General features: G+C 40.7%; 1 protein-coding gene across 3 annotated transcripts in view; it reads left to right on the forward strand.

Annotated features, from left to right (window-relative positions):
- Positions 1 to 18,698, forward strand: part of DIDO1 (death inducer-obliterator 1) — a 54,664-nt gene extending 35,966 nt beyond the window's left edge. For 2 of the 3 annotated variants that reach the window (XM_069034187.1, XM_069034186.1), the window contains 10 exons: positions 1,524 to 1,971; positions 2,887 to 3,046; positions 3,465 to 3,581; positions 3,803 to 3,907; positions 4,368 to 4,503; positions 4,646 to 5,192; positions 6,000 to 6,153; positions 7,147 to 7,236; positions 7,872 to 8,067; positions 13,636 to 18,698. In XM_069034187.1, coding sequence (XP_068890288.1) covers positions 1,524 to 1,971; positions 2,887 to 3,046; positions 3,465 to 3,581; positions 3,803 to 3,907; positions 4,368 to 4,503; positions 4,646 to 5,192; positions 6,000 to 6,153; positions 7,147 to 7,236; positions 7,872 to 8,067; positions 13,636 to 16,994 — 5,312 coding nt within the window. In that variant the 3' untranslated portion in view covers positions 16,995 to 18,698. Of the gene's footprint in view, positions 1 to 1,523; positions 1,972 to 2,886; positions 3,047 to 3,464; positions 3,582 to 3,802; positions 3,908 to 4,367; positions 4,504 to 4,645; positions 5,193 to 5,999; positions 6,154 to 7,146; positions 7,237 to 7,871; positions 10,151 to 13,635 lie in introns of those variants that run through there. The other variant, XM_069034188.1, reaches the window with a different exon arrangement.
- Positions 18,699 to 20,502: the final 1,804 nt, after the last annotated feature.

Consider the following 20,502-nt stretch of genomic DNA (forward strand, 5'->3'; position numbering starts at 1 on the left):
TGGCTTCTTGTGTTCCAGCAGAAGTTGAGCACACACTGTTGCACTTCACCTTACAAAAGGTAAGGTGTTTATTGGCTCATCTCCCACCGGTGTCCGTGGGTGCTGCCAGCACCGAGGGCCAGTTACAGGGGGGTGAGGAGGGGCTTTGCTGGAAGCACCTGCTGGTGTCCAGGGGAGTGCTGATCTCCACTAGGCATGCAGAAACTTGCAAGGCCCTTTCTTCACGAGGTAAGGGAGTATCATTTGTCCCTTAAGAATTCCAAATCTTCCCCAGTTTGAGGGATGATTCCATTGGGAATTTATGCTGATGTGTGGGGTGTTTTGAATCAGACTCCCCCCCAGGAGGAGTTGTCCCTATCAAGTCCATCTCAGGACAGATTGATGGAACAGTTTAGACCTTTTCCAGTGATTTCTGCTCTCATCAGAACAGTCCTGGAAGGTGAAGAGGGACCAGTTGGTCCTTGGTAAAGTTACTGGAACTCCTGGATATTGCTCCGGAAGTGTCCTGCGCCTTGCACCTAGGGCTTGTGGGCTAATTCATCTACAAACATTTGGCAAGGTTTGAAACAACTCTGGTTTAGGAATTGTTTTTTGGTAGTTTCTCTCAGGACCCATCCTCATTTGAGCTCTCAGGATCCATGTGCTGGTGTTTGCCCACTGTAACTTTGATGTCTTGGAAATGATGTTCTTTTGGAGCGATGTGCATGTTTTTGGGTGTGGCTTTTTTTTGCTGGGTTGAATTGTTCCTGTCAGTGCCAGAAGGTGGTATAGATGAAATGCAGTTTAAAAACATACTTGCTTGTAAAATCCTGTGCAAGTATATCTTCAACAGGTGCAAAACCAGGAGCTTTTACTTAGACTTTGTTAATATTCTTGTATATGATGTATATCAATTATTGTTGTAGCATTAGAATTTTAAATGGAAAACTGAGTATTATGAATGAAATAGTTTGAGAATGGTGAGAGTTAGATGACTACAGCCTGAGCAGCAGTGTTAATGTTTAAATATTCTTTAAATCTAGACTTTAGCTAGGAACTGAATAGGTTTATTAAGCTTCAGTAATACTCAGCTTAGGGTAGTATTAGTAGAGTTTCAAATTCATGGACTTTGTTTTCAGGTCGACCTCTGTAATTAATTGGTTCTGTAAAGTGCTATGAGAATTTGTTTAATTGTAGAGTGTTGTATTGCCTTATTTTTATATGTGTGAAAATCTGGGTTGGTTTTGAAGCTTAACCATGAAATCCCACTCAGGAATCTTTGAAGGTGGTGCCTTCCCCCCCCCCCCCCCCCCCCCCCCATTTTTCTTATGAACAAATTTTTCAACAAATCAATCATGGCATGGTTTTTGAAATCACTTTTAAGAAGGCAAGTGAGAGTAAATAGCTTGAACTGCCTGCTTGGTAGTTATTCAGTGGATATGATATTTCACAAACTTTTCCTTATAGGTTGGTATTTGGTCTTCATGAATAGGAAGTTATAAAGTTAAGCCTTTAATATTGTATTTTCTTCTTTGTTTTAACAGCTCAAAGGGAAGAGAAAAGGAACGAAGATCGAGCAGAGTCTGCATCAGCACCGAAGAAGACTGCGGTATCTATCATGGAGAAACAGTCCTCTTCCCTCACCAAAAATCTGCCTTCAAAGAAGTCCCCATCCTACTCCAACACGTCACTAACTAAACCACCACTGAAACCTGCTGGAAGTTTCAAAGGTGTCATTCCCAAGAAACCTTGGCCTTCATCAGGCAGTGTTCCTTCCAAACAGTCGCCTCTCTCTCATGGCTCATCAGTTGCCAAGAAAGCAGCTCCGTCTTCCAGTTTGAGTGGAGGACTCAAAAAGCCTTCACTGTCTTCCATGTCAGCTGCAGCTGGAAGTAGTCAAGCAAAAGCATCAGCCAGTTCTGCCCAGTCACAGCCCAACTCTCAGATTCGACAAAACATTCGACGATCCCTGAAAGAAATTTTATGGAAGAGGTGGGAATTCAAAACACTTTATATAGGAAGCTACACCTAGAACTAGCATGCAGAGTCTAGTTTGTCTTGATAAGGAATTTTGAGAGATTGAATTTATGCAACAAATTACTACAAGTGCAATCGGCATTTCAGGTTTATATTTGAAATAATAAATCCTGATAGAAAATAAATGTACATGTGATAAAGCCTTTAGAAAAAGAAATCTCACTATTCCATTTATATTGAGACAATTGCAGTTGAAAGATTAAATCACAGCATAGAAGCTTTTATAATGTAGGAGCTCTGAGTTTTAAAGTCTAGAGATGGCAGTGCTGGAGATGCAGAGTTGTAGGGAACATAGTACAGGAAATACCATAGTGAAAGGTTAAAGCTCACTGAAGGAGAGATTCCCTCCTCTCCCAACATAAAAATCAACAAGAAATTCTGGTCAATGGGCAACTATCACTTATGAAAGGAAAAATAAAAACCCCAAACACACAAAAAATGCAGATTTTCCCGCAATGATTATTAAAGATAATGTGAACCATCAAGACTTACATAGAGCACTGCCCTTTGGTATTGTCTCTGAACTGGAAATCCTGGTCACAGTGGGGAATCAAGGACTGAGTGTCAAACACTTGGGCTCCCTGTGTCACTCCTGGCAGAGAAACTCCTGATGTCAGTGCCATGAGCAGGAGTAAAGGCAGACTTGGTCTCCCAAAGCTGTGTCATCCATGGCCATCTGCAGGCAGTAATTAAAGTTTGCCCGAGTTCAAGTCCTGTGATAGACTTTGGCTTGGAGGTGTCATTTAAAGGAGTCTTGAGCCCTTCCTGGGTGAGGAGCAGCTGAGGTCAGCTCTGAAAAAATTTTTTGTGACTGTGCCTGACCATTCACACCTGACCTAACCACACATTTCCTGTTCTTGTTTTCAACAGAGTCAATGACAGCGATGACCTGGTCATGACAGAGAGTGAAGTAGGGAAAGTGGCACTCAACATCGAGAAGGAAATGTTTAATTTGTTCCAAGTGACAGACAACAGATACAAGAGCAAATACCGTAGCATCATGTTCAATCTCAAGGACCCCAAAAATCAGGTTTGGGATTTTCTTAAGCTTACATAGAAATGTGCTTTTGGGCTTTAATGGTATGTCAGACTCTACCCTCAACATTAAGAGTTTCAAAAAAGAGACTTAGGAATTAAACTATAAAATATTATTATAAAGCCATTCAAACACTTTTAATAATATTTTTATCTAAGTAGGACTTCAAAGCCTACTTTAGTTGGTGGTTGGTATTTATTCAGTTTGAGCACTTGGTGATGTATTTATACTTGGGGTTTATTTCATCCCTGTTTTCTGATCGCTGCATCTTTCCAAGTTTACTTATAAGTAGGTGATATTTTTAATAGAAAATTAAGGAACTGGAGTAGGTTTTGCCTGCCCAGCACTGTTAACCTTGTCAATTACCTAAGCAAGTTCTCTTCAGCATGGCAAAAGTCTTTTCTGTTTTCAGGGGCTTTTCCATCGTGTCCTTCGTGAGGAAATCTCCCTGTCAAAACTAGTGAGAATGAAGCCAGAAGAACTTTTATCTAAAGAGCTGTCTGTGTGGAAAGAGAAACCAGCTAAGGCAGTAAGTAACGTAATTTTTCCCTATGTCCTTAAGTAGAAATTCAGAGCAAGTTTGCCAACTTTTACCACCCATTATACGTTAATGCACCAGTTTCTTCCTAACAAAGTACTAATAATGCTCAGTTTCAATACACTTTTTCTCTACCACATACCAAATGATAGCAAAGTACAGAGTAAAATAAATATATGGAGCTTTTACCAACCCTGTTTTGTTTCCCTCAGATGGAGTCAAGAAGCAAATCTCACGAAATCAAGAAAACGGCTGTAAAACGGGAACATGTGCCTGCTGTCAATATGGAGGATTCGCCACCAGTGTCTGACTCTGATGTGAGTACTGGGGATGTTCCTTCAGCATGAGGATGTGGAGGGGGAGGAATGGCATGTAGGGCTTCAAATTTGTCACCAGAAGTGCAGATTGTTCCTCTGAACTCTGGTGATATCATTGCTCACTGGATGTGCTGTGAGCATCCTTCAAGTGTGAAGGACTGCAACAGCCAGTGATAGGTGTATTTTGCAGGCACTTCAAAGATGCTGTGTATTTTTCAGCTGTTTATGTCAATTTACAGAGAAATTTTTTATTTCTGAACATTAGCTTCACTTGAGAGCACTGTGGCATGAAATGAGGGCACATATCATGTGATAACTCCATTTAATATGATAGGCTTTAAGCAAGGCCTTTTATGTATTCTTTTAAAGAACTGAAGTGAATTAACAGTTTTCAAAGTTTTTTTTTATTGTTAAAGTTAATGATCAACTGTTATATTTTTTTATGCTTATTGACTTTTAGGAACAGCAGGAGTCAACCCGAACTGCACCCAATTTGAACAGTGCTCCTTCTCTAGATGTTTTTAGCAGCATGTTGAAAGATACAACAAGTCAGCATCGAGCCCATCTTTTTGACCTGAACTGCAAAATCTGTACAGGTATTTTGTTTACAATGCTGACATTGGGCAAAGTAAAATAACTGTTGCTTAAGAGTATTGCTTGTTTATTTGGTTTTTTTGAAATACTTTCTCCAAACTACTGTTAAATACTAATCAAAAAGTGCTTGATATAAATCTACAGGTCAGATTTCGGCATCAGAAGATGAGATACCAGCTAAGAAGGTGAAGTCAGGGGCTTCTTCTAAGAAGGTGGAGTCAAAATCAAAGCCAGAAGTCCAGGCCAAGTATGAAAGTCCTGCAGCAGCCCCGGCAGCAGAGCCTGACAAAGAGCCCGTCACTGACGATGCAATGGAAATTGATGTTGAACCAGCAGCAGAAACAGTTCCACAGCCAACCACAGAAAGAACATATGTTCCTACAAGCCAGAGCCAGAACAGCACAGACTCTGCAGTACCCGAAGAGGTCTCTGCTTTCCCTGCCTCCTGTGCTGGCCCCGTTGTCACAACCGTAACGGTTTCTGGCAGAGACCCCAGGACAGCCATGAGCAGCTCCTCTGGGATCGTGACCCCGGCCCCGCGTCCTGGGCCCGCAGCTGAAAAAGTCTCAACGGGGGAAACCAAACAGGAAACTTCCAAACCAGTCATGACTGTCCCCAAATCAATCCTAACCAAACCGTCTTCCTCACCAGATCCCAGATACCTGGCGGTTCATCAGTCGCCCAACATCAAGTGCGTATCCTCAGCAGCTGCCACATCCCTCCTGTGGCTCTCTGCAGATTCCCATGTGTCCCATGTCCTGTTCCTTTTCCCTCAACTAAAAGGCTTGTTGAGGTTTATAGTTCAGGGAGCCTGATTCACATTTTTAAAATGCTGTCTCTCCTCATTTGGCTTCTCTAGCTGATAAAGTTTTCAGAGCATCAGTGTATGTTGACAGCAAAGGTTCTCCAGTGTTCCAGCAGAGAAATAAAATTTAAAGGTGTCATGCAGACTAAGAAGTCTGCATACACATTAATATCTAGAAAGACAGTGCATGGGAGAGATTGCTTAAAGGCATCTCCAGATTTGCATCCTATATTAAAGTACTGTTACGTCTAAATACAAATTAAAACCAGATGATCAGGTTGAAAGGAAGTGGCTTTCTTTCACATTCTGAGTATACACAATAGTAAAAATAAATATTGCTGAATATATCCTCTTGCAATTGCAGTTAAAATAATTTTATTCATAGCAAGTTCTTTTACTTCAGAATCTCTTTCAGAGGGATATTGTTGACTTAATTAGTGTGAAATCTGTAACTGGTTTTATAAAAGTCATACCTTTTAGCATCTCTTTGCCTGTCTGCAGCTGCAAGTTTATTTTCTGTTGCTCCTCGCTTTTTTAACTAATTCCAAGTTAATGGAAAACATTAAAGCCTTTAGTAAAAATTTTGTTACTTATTAAAAAGAAAGTATTGAATCAATAGGAGGAGGGAAGAAAATTTAAAATAAAGGGCCCATCCTCATTTGCATGCTGTAACCTTTCTGATTTGTTTTGCAGTGTTGCAGAGCCTCGCTCACCTCAGGACAGTGACACTTCCCTCTTTCTCTCTCGTCTCAACACCATTTGGAAAGGATTTATTAACATGCAAAGTGTGGCCAAATTTGTCACTAAAGCGTATCCAGTCTCCGGGTGCTTTGATTATCTTAGTGAGGTGTGTGTGTGTTTGGAATGGGTCTGTGCTGCAGTTCCTGTTGCTGGAGAGGCTGGGGGCACTGTGTGTTTACAGAGTTGCATTAGAGCTGGAGCAGTGGTAAAAGACATCCATGTAGTAATAGGAAAAGTAGCTCAAGAAAAAAACTCAGCCTTTTAAAAAGTCCTCACAAATCTGTGAAGAATTCTAATGTCTTTCAACATGTTTATACATATGTTAGGATCTGACATGGAATAATGGCTTTACATCAGGTTCCTTGTTTTAGAGCCAGTGTTTTTAAGTGTGTGCCTTGTTCTCTTCTCAGACTAGATGGGTCACTGATGTAATCTGTTAGAAAATTTTGTTCAGCTGTTTATGAAAAGTATCATCCTTTTTACTAATTTTCAAGTAAAACCAGTTGGATGATATTGTTCTGAGAGGGTGTACATTCAAATAATGAGACAGTAGAAAGGCTTTTCTTTCTCTTTTTTCTTCTCAAGGGCATTTTACATGACTTAGGAATTTTCAAACACAAATGTGTGGTTTAGGACTTAGTAGGGTTGCTTGTTCTCCTGAGTACTGCTTTTGCTGAAATGAGTTTCACTGTCCTTGTGACAGGAAGGTCACCAGAATTCAAGTGACTTGGGGTCACTGAAAATGTGGAGAAAAGCTGTGTTTCAGATAGCAGCTTTCCTATAAAAGCCAATATATATGTTACATATTACAGTTCCCCTCTAAATGCCAGTAATGGGCTTACAGAACTGTTTGATGTGTTGCTGCTCTCCATGTTTGGGGCTGTGTATCTGTTCCATGTATCTTGTTGGCCTTTGGGTCACGTGCCATAATTACACACCTCCAAATTTAGGAACAGCATGGCTGAATTAAAAACATATGTATAAAAGTTTACTAAAATTTAATTATCCACTGGGCTACTGGGATGGGACAACCTGCACTGCCTTTTTTGGTTTTGGTTTTTGGTTTTTCTCACACTACCATGTAATACTTCTTGTTTAGGATTTACCTGACACAATTCATATTGGTGGGAGGATCTCACCGAAGACAGTCTGGGATTATGTTGGCAAACTCAAATCTTCACTTTCTAAGGTATTCACTTAAAATCCTTCGCAAAACCCAGAAGAAATAGACAGCAATGTAAAATGAAAGCTTTTTATAATATAGAGTAGTAAACAGCAAATACTGACATGGATCACACATGGAAAACTATCTAAACCACTTCTTTGACATTTTTGATTTATTTTAGTAATGTGTTTATTGAGCTGTAATTCTTGATCTCTTTCCTGCACAGTAGTTAAATCTCCATGCTGTTTACTAACTGAAATATTGAAGATTGAAATTCAAATTTTAAAGAAAAGGAAGTTATCATTTAATGTATTTAATATATTTTTGTATTAAAACCACTTCAGAAGTGAAAAAATGATACACAGTATAGAGATAAACATGAAACTAAGAATTTTCCATTTCTTTTTCATTTGAGCCTCAAGCTGTTCAGTTTGATGTAAGATACACAAGTAATTTGTGTTTCTGAAAATGACAAACCTAATTCTATTTTAATGTTGCAAATTGAACAGCAGTAGTCTCTTAAATCTAGAGTGTTGCCCTGAAGGCATAGTTGGAGTGATAAATATATGGTTTATTTTTACCCCTGGAATCTGCCCTTTACCATTTCATTTGTTGGTATGTTGCAGGTTGAATTTTTCCACTTTGCTTTTGTATTCCAGGAATTGTGTTTGATTCGTTTCCATCCTGCAACAGAAGAAGAAGAAGTTGCCTATATCTCTCTCTACTCCTATTTTAGCAGTCGTGGTCGTTTTGGTGTTGTAGCTAATAACAACAGACATGTCAAGGATCTCTACCTGATCCCCCTGAGTTCTAAGGACCCAATTCCTTCCAAACTCTTGCCCTTTGAGGGACCAGGTAAGCACAAAACAGGGGAGGTTCAATGCTAGGTAAAATCACAAGACAAAAGGCAATCTGAGACAAATTGTTGAATATTTAATGTAATCATTAGTTAAATTTTTTTATATAAAACCAGTTTTAAAGTACGTAATTAGGGAAGAGCTGGAAATCCAATTCTGCTAAGATAAAATTGTCCAAACTTTAGTCCTTCCAACAAGATGCTCTTATGTCTTAGGAGAATGAGTTTACCTGTAAAATCAAGGATGTGAAACAGCCACTATATTTAAAACACCCAAACAAAACCACAAAAAGCTCCCACCCTATTATCAGCAACTCCTAAATTCACAAACCCTAGACCCTTACAAGCCATTCACCATCACTTAATTCAAGCAGGAAACTTATCCCACAGAGGAGTCAAGAAGTCAGAGTGACGACACAGGTAACATTTCTGGCGGCTCCACTGGATTGTCACTGTCCAGGCTGAGTTAATCTGTACATGCAGTGTGGGGCACGAGGTGTTGGAAATGTTCTGTTCTACTTGGGTCAAACTCTAGTCAAATCACTGACTTCAGAAAATCACTTCTTTGGGGAGAAAGGGACCCATTCCTTAGGGTTAGAATCTTCTATCTTTAGATAAAATTACCTGTAATAGTGTTTGGTGAGTTTGCCCCATGTTGAACATGGTGACAGAAGAACTGAGGATGAATTCAACCATGAAACACCCCTCTACAAAATTTGAAGTCATCTTCATCTAAGGATAAGGAGATGCATATGCTTAGTTTCCAAACAAGGATCTAGGTTTTATAGTAAATACCAGCTTGAGAAGCTGAAGAGCTGCAGGTGGCAATGAAGGCAGAACTCCGTTGTCACGGCCATGGCTGGCACTACGTGGTAGGTATGGAACAACCAACAAGGAGTTCACCTTTCTGGGAAGCTGACTGAGCCCTACTCCTCAGATACAAGTGTAGCACTAAACTCAATAAAGCATTCTCAGGAGCAGCAGTGGCTGGGACAGGTTTTCAGCAGGTGGAACATCATGAGTTAAGTGCTGTCCCTTCCTCCATGAGATGGCCAAGGGTGCTTGCTCTGCATACCCAGACAAGATTTTTCTCATACACTTCAAACCTCTTTTATCTGTCCTTTGAACAGTGCACAGAATAGGTGTTTGTTTTTAGGCAGTAGCTAAAAAGGCATTATTGCTGTCTAAATTACAGTATAACTAAAATTGTTGAATCTCAGCACTTCGTAGTCTGTTACTTGCTGCATTTTTGAAAGGTAGGCAAAAACTTACTGCTATTTTATAGCCAAGAAGTCAAAACACCAAATACAGAACACCTTGGCACAGGGATGTAGGCAAAGAGTCTTAACTCATGGACTGGTTTTTCCAGGCAGAACTAAAGAAATGCCATCCTTTTTGGGCAGTAGCACAAGGATGGGATTGGCCATTGAATCTGCTGTAAATGTCTGCTGGTCTGATAAATAACTCAGTTTACCTAATTTTTGCCTCCTTCATTCCTGTGGAAATACCAGCTTTCTGTTTTACACTTCTTTTACTTCTCCATTATGGGTTTCATTTCAAATTAAACTCTTTACCTTAGATTGAAAGTTGGCAAATGTGGCCAAACTTTACTATTAATGAGAGATCTTTGTAATGTCAGACTGGTTTTTCTGAGTTTCAAGTGCAAAAGTATTTCAAAACTAGAAGGAGTTGCTCAGAACAAATTCAGGTCTCATCTGAAGGTGTTCATGGAGGCAAATTTTTTAAGTCAGGTTTTCAAATTGACATAAATAGTTGTAGGCCAAGTAGATAAAGGTTAGCAGAAACAAGGTTCCAAGGGCAGGCAGGCCATGAGATGGAACAGTTTCACAGAAGATTCACTTAAGAGTTCTGCCATCAATTAACACTTGTTGGAAACTCCTGTGGCAGCCTTGATCTCACAGCTGTGCTAAGTTGTGTTGTGTTTTAAAAGCAGGTGAAAAGAATCAGGTAAGCTGTTCCTCTTGTTTTGTGTATGTATGAAAACCACAACATGTAATCCACACTTTTTAATGACATCTGATGGAATTGACTGTGTTTTCTTTCTTTCACGATCAATAAAAATATTTTGTGGAACGTGGTCATTGTCTCCTTAAATTTAATTGTGTGCCTTCCAGTAGAGTCTAGCAAGGCCTGGAAAAGCATTGCCTTTTTAGATGGTCTATCATATTTAGATATGAGCTGAGGGGGGAGGAGGGAGAGGACAATCAAACCCTGCCACTCCAGAAATCCTAGTTAGAAGATATTCCAGCTGTATCAGCCAGTTCCATCAGGCACGTACGGATTAGGAATTTCTCCTGTTTGCTGATGGATTGGATTTGGAACACAACTGACGACTGCGCTAGTACCTAGAAGATCTGCAGAAAACTGTGACGTGGGCGGCTTAAAAACAGGAAAATGGAGGGTTATCCTGATTTATATTTCATTAACTCAGATATATATTACCAGATTTTATGTGTCATGGGCTCTTCTGCATGTCCTTTTGCAGTGGTTTACGGTATGTGAATTCACTTCTCTGTTTCACATACACACTTACCACTTCCAGTTCTAAAAAGTAGTATAATCAGACTTAATTACTAATAGAAAGTGATTTATTGAGGGATTTAGTGGTGATGGGAATGTAGCAGCTATCTTACCTAGCTGAATTTTAATAAAACAAGACATATATCAGCAAAGATTCCACAAATGCTGATATGTCTTTTGGTAGTTTTTGATAGGGACTGTGGGTTTTCATAAAGTACAAAGGCATGAAGTCTCCTTATGCTGTTTGGAATGCTCTTAAAAAAACCAAACGGACCAAAATATTACCTGAACTGTGAATGGAGTTTGATGTGTTCAGCTGAGCAGATTTCATTAGGAAAAGCAGCAGCAGTAGAGGAATGTGGCATTACAAACCCAATTTTCTGTGCCAGCCAGTTCCACTCAGCAAAGGAGCCTGAATGTGGAGCAGTGCCACAGTATGATCTGCAGCCCTGAATTAAGGGGCACAAATCTAATGACAGTTGTCAATTGCTCTCATGATTAATTGGGACAAATATTTAAATGACATTGATAAAATATAGATAAAATCTTGTCTTGGTCTCTGCAGTTTAAAATTCACCACAGGTGTGCTCAGTCTAATCCCCTGGGTCTGTCAGGGATGGGCAGACATGAAGTTGTCTTGAACAGTGCAGGTCAGCTTTTAGCAGCTGCTGATGACAGGAAAAGATGGGGCCAATCTACACATAAATATGGTAAACTTGATCTAATGAAAAAATGTATTTGAGGATAAGGAAAACAAGTATTAATTCAATACTAGTATTTAGTATACCCTGTCTTAATGGCTTTAGTTACAGGAAGTAACTCAATAAAACCAGACTGTGGATTTCAAATGCATAATAGGATAATAACTGTTATAAATAATTTAGCACTGAAAGCTACTGACTCTGCCAGCACAGCTTGCAGCACTTTTAAAACGTGTGTTTGTGAAAGGCAGTCATTGAGCAATAGTGGCAGACTGCAGTCAACATTTTGTTGTTCCTAAAATTAGGCACTTAACCTGTTTATGGATATTGAGATAGAATGGGGATGTGCCCTTTGAAAGCTGCTCTGGCCATGTGTCTTCATTGAAGGAATCACGTAGTATTTGATCTCTCTGAACTGAGTGAGTAGAAGTCAGTTTAGACAAAATTTCTATTTGTGTAAAATTCCAGTATTGAAAAGTTTTAATGGATTTATTCTATTATGACTAAATTCTAAATACAGTAATTTATAACTAATGCTATCAACTTGCTGCTAGAATTTTTTGCCTTGAAAGTGTATTAAAATTTTACCGTTTTAATTAGTGACTTGATCTCTGTTTCTTACAGGGATTCAAACTTGATTTCTCAGTAATTGTTGTTTATTAGATATCCTGCCTGATGGATTTTTGACACCTGTTTATTTCAGTTATTCAGTGTTTGAAATTCATTGTGACTAATTGCATAAATCACAAGTCTCTGCATGAAAGTTGGTAACCAAAACATTTAACAACAGCAGAACAGCAAATGCCTACTGGCAGTTTCTGGGTGAACTCCCGTTTGTGAGATGCTCTGCACTGGTCAACACCCACCAACTGGGGAGTTGTTACTCATTAACATAAATTTAGGAAAACAGCTTATGTGGTTTCCTCATTAGAATTTAGGAGTCCCAGTAAAACTTCTGAATTGTTTCACCAGAATAATGTATGTGTGATGTGGTTTGCTAATGGAATGTATCTGCTACTGTGGGGTTTGGGGGTTGCATTGGTATCAAAAAGTTTTTGGTGCTAATAATTAGATATTTAAAATTGTTGCTTAATGAGAAGTTGATTTAATGAGAACAAGGAACATATATATAAAAATCTCCTGCTTATGGGATCTTGAATAAAAGGGTCAACATAGGTCAGAGGCCTCACCTTGCCATTTATCCACAATGAATATTATCTTTTATTCCACAATATTATCTTCTATTTCACAGGTTATTTTATGTTTCCATATTACTGCTTCCATGCTGATGCAAATCATAACTAATGGCACATATGGGAGAAGGACAGTGGCCCTCAAATGTGGGCCTTTTAAAAGCCATTTAGTCCAGAAGTTAAAAGATTTTCTACATTTGCCACCGTGTTTTGTTTAAGGGTTTAGTCCCTGCCCTTCATTCTAGGCATCTGCCACAAGTGCCAGTGGAACTGTGCGTGTAAGAGAAAAGAATATAATAGCAGGAGACAGGCCTACAGACCTTTGCATTTTTCCTCTTTATCTGAAATTTTCTTATCATTTCTGGATATACTTCTCCTTCAAGTCTGAAGTTCTTCACAAAGGAGCAGTTCTGCTCATCATGTGTTTTACTTATGTATCAAGGCCTAATACCCACACTGTCCAGCAGCTCCAAGGCCACCTTGCCCCACACCAGGTGCAGGCCCAACCAAACACCTCTCCTGGGCTTATTTGGGACATCTGCGGTTTCTCTGCTTCTATCGCCTCTTGAAATAATATCTGGCTGGAAAAAACCACAACAAACTGGGAGTAATTACCAGCTTGAACACTCTTTCCAAATGCTGTTTGATGTGATCTCTTTTGCCTTTACTGGTGTTTATTGAACTTGCAGACAGACAAAATATTTATAGACTGGTGTCAATGTGGACTTTTAGCACAGATTATAACACAAATAGCAATGTTTAGCCCAGGTTTTCTCACTTTTCAGTATCTTTGTGTATATTTGCTAACTAAATGTAAATATTTGATTTTTCAGGAGAGGTGGGGGTAGTTGAACAGTAGAAACAATGTAAAGATACAAAAATATAAGAACTTTGTTTGGTTTGAACTTTTGCAGAGACACTTTAACAGTGATGCCTGGTGCTGCAGTCTTTTATTAAAAATATTGAGGAAGGAATTTAAACTTTTAAACTTATGTATAGATACATATAAAAAGTAAGAAATACAAATGCATATGCCTATGGACTAATGAAAATTTTTTAAATAATAGGTTTCTACTGAAAGCATCATTAAAAATCAGGTTTTTATATATACAATATTTGTGTTCTCTTTCAGGTCTTGAGTCATCTCGGCCAAATTTAATCCTTGGATTGGTCATCTGTCAGAAAGGGAAACGTCCAGCCACTGAGACAGAAAAGACAGAGGAGAAGCGAAGCAGAATTCAAGCACATGAGGAAGCTGAACCATCACTGTTCTCTAAAGGGCCTCCAGCTTCACAAGAGAAGAAAACCCCAAAATACACACTTTATTCAGGAGACTCCACCGTGAGTACAACACCTCCTGGATCTCCTCCTCCACCTCCACCCCCACTTCCCGTTCCAGACACCTCAGCAGTGACACCTTCAGTATTAAAAATACTGTCGTCCATTAAAAGTGGCCCCACAACTACTGTGACCCCACCGATTTCAACGGCCGCTCCTGCAAGCAGCACTGCCACACACTCATCATCCTCAAAAACTGCCACGCCTCTTGAGCACATCCTGCAGACCCTCTTTGGGAAAAAGAAAACTTTTGAGCCTCTTGCCAAGGATTCTGGAACTGTTCAGTCTTCCAGTCAGGAAAGTCAAGCTGCGGCAGATAGCGGGGTGTCAGCGGTTCCTCTGTTAGATCCCATTGTGCAGCAGTTTGGGCAGATGTCCAAGGACAAAGCCATAGAAGAGGAGGAAGATGACAGACCTTATGATCCTGAGGAAGAATATGGTCCAGAGAAAGCCTTTGAAATGCAGACTGGTGAAAGTGACAAACGATACAGTGTGGAAAAGCCATCTACTACAGCAGAACTAGAGGATGAGGCCTATGATCCAGAGGATGAAACTATCTTGGAAGAAGCAAAAGTTACTGTTGATGATTTACCCAACAAAATGTATACAGACACTAAAAGCAGTTCTTCAGAAACATCTGCTTCATTTGTTCCTGATTTATCTGCATCCTCATCCTTGGTAGAACAGCAAAAAATGTTGGAAGAATTAAACAAACAAATAGAAGAACAGAAAAGGCAGCTAGAGGAACAAGAAGAAGCCCTCAGACAACAAAGAGCAGCTGTTGGTGTTTCAATGGCTCACTTTTCAGTGTCTGATGCTTTAATGTCACCTCCACCAGCGAAAGCTTCCCTAATAAAGACTGAATTATTCCATCAGGGCCAGCAAGCTACACAAAAAGTAGATTTACCTTCATCTTTAAATCAGCAAGCACAAGTTTTAAACCAGGGCTGTGACCCAAGGCAGAACAGAGATCCTCGACAGGCTCGAAGAATGGCAACAGAGAATGACAATGCTGATTCTCGAATAAAGCCACAGGTAGTACAGAACGAGATATCCACAAGAGAAGTTGCTCCAGAAAGTTTTCCAAATGCTTTGCAGACTTCACTTGGTAAGGAAGATAATGCTTTAACTTCCACTACTCAGCCTGGTTTTACTGCTGATAATTGGGTTTCAAGTGAACAGACATCTACAGTGCCCCAGAAAGAGACATCTAACAGCAAATTTGAACACACCATTCAAGTTACTTTGGAAAACTTGAGTCAAACAGCTTCTGGAGATCCTTCTGCTTCCAAACCTACACGTAAAGTGCTGCTTCCAACACCTCCAAGTACATCTTTTCAGCCTAATTTCTCCACATCAAATGACAGCTCGTCTTTGCAAGATATGCATCAAGTGTCATGGTCAAATGAGTCAAAGGAAGCAATGGGAAGGGATTCCTTTTCAAATACAATGTTTCCTCCACAGGAAAAGGCAGTGGGACACTTTGAACCGGAGATGGGTCTTTCATCAGTGCAATATGATGAACAAAGAAATCCTCATCAATTTGTAGAACAAACTGAATCCATACCAGTTCAGAGTGAGGGTGGACCTCCTCCACAGCACTTTGAGGAAAATAGAGCATTTTCTATGTCTGGGCAGAAAGGGGGGCCTCCAATGATGCTCAATGCACCTGGAGGACCTCATGGACCTAATTTTAGAGGGCCAGCACCACAGTTCCCTGAAGAGCACTGTTTTCCAAATAATGATGGGCAAAGAGGACCTCAGTCTGGAAGGTTTGGAGGTCAAAAGGGTCCCATTCCTTCCTTATTTTCTGCACAGCATGGACCACCTCTTTTTGGTGATAATAGGGGCCCTCCCCCTTCTTATCATGGTGGTCCAAGAGGAATGTCACCATCTCATTTTGAAGATCATAGGGAGCCTCACATGGAACAAATGGAATTCTCAGATTCCCAATATGATGAAATGATGGGGCCTCCAGGACAGTTCGAAGGACCAGATTCCCCTCAGTTTATGGGAAACAGAGGACCTTCACCTTTTCCTTTTGGAGGTCAAAGACGACCTCCACCAGGTCAGTTTAAAGGACAGAGAGGAGGCCCTCAGTTTGGAGGGCCAAGAGGTCCAGCCCCAGGTCATTTTGGGGGACCAAGAGGGCCTCACCCAAATCAATTTGAAGGGCAGAGAGGTACAGCTCCAAATCATATGCCTGGTCCAAGGGGACTTTTGCCACAGCCATATGAAGAACGGAGAGGGAGCCCACCACCCAGATTTTCCAACCAGAGAGGTCCAGCACCACATCAGTTTGGAGGACCAAGAGGAGGGACACCTCCAATGTTTGCAGAAGAAGATGAACCTCCTAGATTTCATTACCAGGGTCAGTCACCACAAGGTATGAAACCACCCCCAAGACCACTCCTGGACCTTCCAAGCCATCCACCGACTCACAGAAAAGAGATGTGGGAGGAAGGTGGACCATCTGCATCTCTTTCCAATATGTCTGGACAAGGACCTGAGTCGGAAGGACAGTGGCCCACAACTGACTTCCGAGAAGGCAAAAATCCTGACTATAGAGGCCAGACATTTGAAGGGAGACAGAGAGAGAGATATGAGGGAGGAAATAAAGACAAGGGTTTAGATCAGCCAGAGCCTCAACAAGCAGATAACCGCCAAGGTAGAGGCTTCGAGGAAAGACGAAGGGATCGAGAACATGGCAGACCTTGGGATAGAGACCGTGGCAGAAACTGGAGCAGAGACAGGGACTGGGAGAGACACAGAGACAAGGAATGGGATAAAAATAGAGATAGGAGCCAAAACAAAGACAGAGACAAGGATTCAGAGCGCGGTAAGGACTGGGAAAGAAGCAGAGACCGAGATAGGACAAGAAACAGAGAGAGGGACTCTTACAGAAGACGTGATAGAGAGCGATCGAGAAGCAGAGACAGGGATCGTGACAGAGAGAAAGACAGGGACCGGGATCGAAGCCGGGAAAAGGAAAGGGATCGAGACAGAGATCGAGATCGCGACAGGGAAAGAGGGAAAGATCGCAAAGATAGGAGTAAGAGTAAGGAAACTGGTAAAGAGACGAAGCCAGAAACACCGAAGGAAACTCAGAAACCGGTGGAAACTGAAGCTTCATCTTCCAGCAATCAGTCATAGAACTGTGACTGATACTTCCCACAAATAATACACTTTTGCAACACAGCAAGGACTGCACATCTGTAAATACTGTACATATTCTCACCTTTTAAAAGTTCTGTTGTAAAACTAGCCTTACCCGATGTACTGACAAATTAGCAATTTTTGAACAACTGTGAATGAAAATAATCAGATAGATGAAAAGCAAGAACATATTGGACTTTCACTTGCTGCATTTTGTGCATAATGTTTTTCTTATAAAGATTCACAACGTTACCTGTACTGAGATTTTTTTTCTACTTGCATCTTTATCTTAAAGTTTCCATTTACAGTACAGAAATGGAAAAAGTCTAAGAAGAGCATATTGCTTTTTAAGATTATAAAGTTATGTTTTCCAGTAACTTGAATTGTAATTTTATAGGAGAATTTAATCCAGACCTGAGGAGCCATACCTTTACATCTCATTTACGTGATATTTTGGTGTCAAAATTGTTCCTACAGCACACACTAAAAATGTTGGTGTCATGTTTCTTTTACAATGGAAGGGTGATGTGTTTAGGAAAAGGCTGCAAAAGAACAGTGTTCATAATTACTTGTGACTGATGGAGGATTTGGAAATGGACTGTTATAAGCTTAAAGTGCACTATCTTCCTTTTATATACACACATTTTGGGTCTGGAATCCATCTGTTAAATGTACAGCAAAGAAACAAGTCATACTTAGTTATTTTTCGTGAGGTTTTAAATATCCCATGTTTACAAACCTGTCTTTAGAGAAAATACAAGAGTAGCACCTTTATAACCAGCAAAACTTATAAAAGCATCAGACATTTATTTTGAAAATTGGTAAACCAAAGGAAGGAAGAGAATCTGGTTAAATAGGTCACTAAATCTATTACTTCAATTGAACTGATTTAGTGGAGCATTTTTTGGTTTTGTTTAGGTTTTCTAGAATTTTTCCACAGATTTAAGAAATGTCCCAATTTGATTGAACTTTTCATTATAGAAGTGCTCTTTCATTCTAAAAGGGCTCTTGAAAAATAAATGATACTGTTCTTTTGTTAGGCCCTACTTAGGCTGGCAGTGTATATAAAACTCTCCACTGAAAAAGACACAGCTGCATTAAAGTTTAAATTATGGTGGTACATCATGTTGTGATTGAAGAGGGACATTCTCCACGGTGAAATACATCACATTGCTACTTCTCATGTAGTCCTCAAGCACGTAATTCTAAAGTGTGAAATAAAACCCCAGTAATTTATTTGAACGTGTAAATTAACCATTGGGGTAAATATTTTGGTATTTTGCTAAATTAGATTTGGAAATGTAAAATTAGATTCCTGTAAACATATTGCATCTTGGGGACTATATTACAGGTAGTGTGTGTGCCACCACAGTCCCACTGGTACATTCTTGAAGGTCCTTGCACATTCAGGATTTGCTGGCTGAAATGATCCTCTTGTCCTGAACCCAAGGGAAAACGGTAACACGCAAAGACATCGTATTAAATGCAAACATCAACTATGGTGTAAGATTTTTTTTTCTTAATGAGATGTTTCTAATTTAAAGACATACATAAAAGTATGCAAAATGTGTGTTTGTTTAGGTTTACTTGATAGAAATTTCTGTAAATTGTATTTTATACGGCAAAGTATATCACTGTACATTAAAATATGGGACTTCACAGGTTTTTGTTACTGTAAGTAGAATAAACACCTACAGAGAGCTGTTGTCCTTTTCTTAAATGTGTGTCTATTACTTTCTACATTTTGCTATTTCTCAACAACCCACGAGAGACTGATGGCACACAGGTTTCATTTCCTCATAGTTTACAGGTGTTTAGACAGATGTTTTGCAGGATGTCACAGCCAGCCAATGTTTGATTGTGGGCCTTCTAAAAAGCAGCAAATATCTGTGCTTATGATTTTTTTTTCAGTTCTAAAGCACCCCATAATTTATTTTGAAGGGTTTTTTTGCATTTGAATCAGGAAGCTTGGAATTTGAAGATTTTTACATCAAAAAATCTGAAGAAAAGAAAAAGTATTAATTCAGGTCACACCATTTATGAATTTCTTGACTTTATATTTTTATTAAATAGATGTGTGGCTTTTCATCTTATAGGAAATTCTCCTTTAGTAGTTTGGGGAATCTGTTTATGCTTTAGGACTGGTAAATCCATCCTCCCAGAGATCAAGTAGCAAAAAAAATCAACAGCATAGACAGGCTGCAGTGACTTTGTTAAACCACAGCTTTATGTAGTGAACAATCAGCTGGAGTTGGATTTTGCAGCAGGGTTACTGTATCCTCCACAGCAGCAGGCGGTAAAAGCCTGGCTGAACCCAACATGACAATTTAACTCAATTTATAGAGACTAAAAATGGTACTGAATGATTGTCCTGCATTGTAGGAAAGAGAAAAAAAAATTCTCTGGCTTTGTCCAAACTTTTGATTAACATGAAAGAACTCACTATTTTGAGCTTTTGTCTATGTTTGTACTAAGCTAACTTTCCAAAGAGTATTTTGAGAAATCTTTTTTTTCTGTAAAACCTCCTGCAAAGTCTAGAACAATATAAGCAGAAATATTATGTCTATAAAAGGCTGCACTATTCCAACTGTGAGCATTGTAAAGGGGAGTGTGGAGGAGGATTAGAGAAGTAGGAAAGTGTGTATTGAGTTCAGTGTGCACAAAACTGCTTTTGAAATTTCTGGGTTTGTGTCTAGAGGGAAAGTCACAAGTGAAACTGTCGGGCTGTGGCTGCACTTCATGGAAATGTCAGTGCACGCTGCCTTGGGACCTTTTTTCTCTCTCAATTTTCCCATCCGTACCCCGGGGCGGGGTGGGCCGGGGACCCATCGCTGCCCGGGTCGGGCTCTCCCCGCGGGGTCCGGGACTGAGGCGGCCGCAGGACCCCCGTGGGGAATGACAAGCGATTCCCGTTAATCCAGCTGGTTTTTCCTTTAAACCAGGTGGTTTCGTAGCCTTTTCCTTCCTGCACAAGCGGCCCTGGCTCGCCTCCTCCGTGCCCCTGGTGCCGCTCTGGGTGCAGGTGGCGCAGCTGCGCCGTGGCCGTTGCTCTCTGTGAGCTTTCCGTTACCGACAAAGCCGAGTGACGCATCTTAGCCTTAAACTCGGCAGCCAATAGGTTTAATTAGCTTAAATTTGGCATAAGAGCGTGTACCCAGCCAACCCCCGCAAATCAGCTAAAACAGTACACCGTGTGTCCAGAACCTGAAGTACGTCTGTAAATACACATTGCGGCCACGTGTTCTCTTTCCTTATCTCCTCCCAACCCCGACGCAAACCCACTAACGCCGATTCGGGCCGGCCGGGGCTCCCTCCTGGGTTATTTTTCAGCCCTGAGGGAGGGGCGGGGGCGGCTCCGCCTCAGGGCGGGGCGGGGCGGGGCGCGGGCGGCGCCGCGCGCGGGGGGCGGTTACGCGCGGCCGTTGGCAGCGGTGCGCGGCGCGCTCGGCAGCGCTCGGCCGGGCTGAGGGGCCGCGCGTCCCCTCCTGCCCCCGCCCCGCCCCGC

The sequence above is a fragment of the Aphelocoma coerulescens genome, chromosome 20, assembly GCF_041296385.1.
Source record: "Aphelocoma coerulescens isolate FSJ_1873_10779 chromosome 20, UR_Acoe_1.0, whole genome shotgun sequence".
Classification (NCBI taxonomy): Eukaryota; Metazoa; Chordata; class Aves; order Passeriformes; family Corvidae; genus Aphelocoma; species Aphelocoma coerulescens.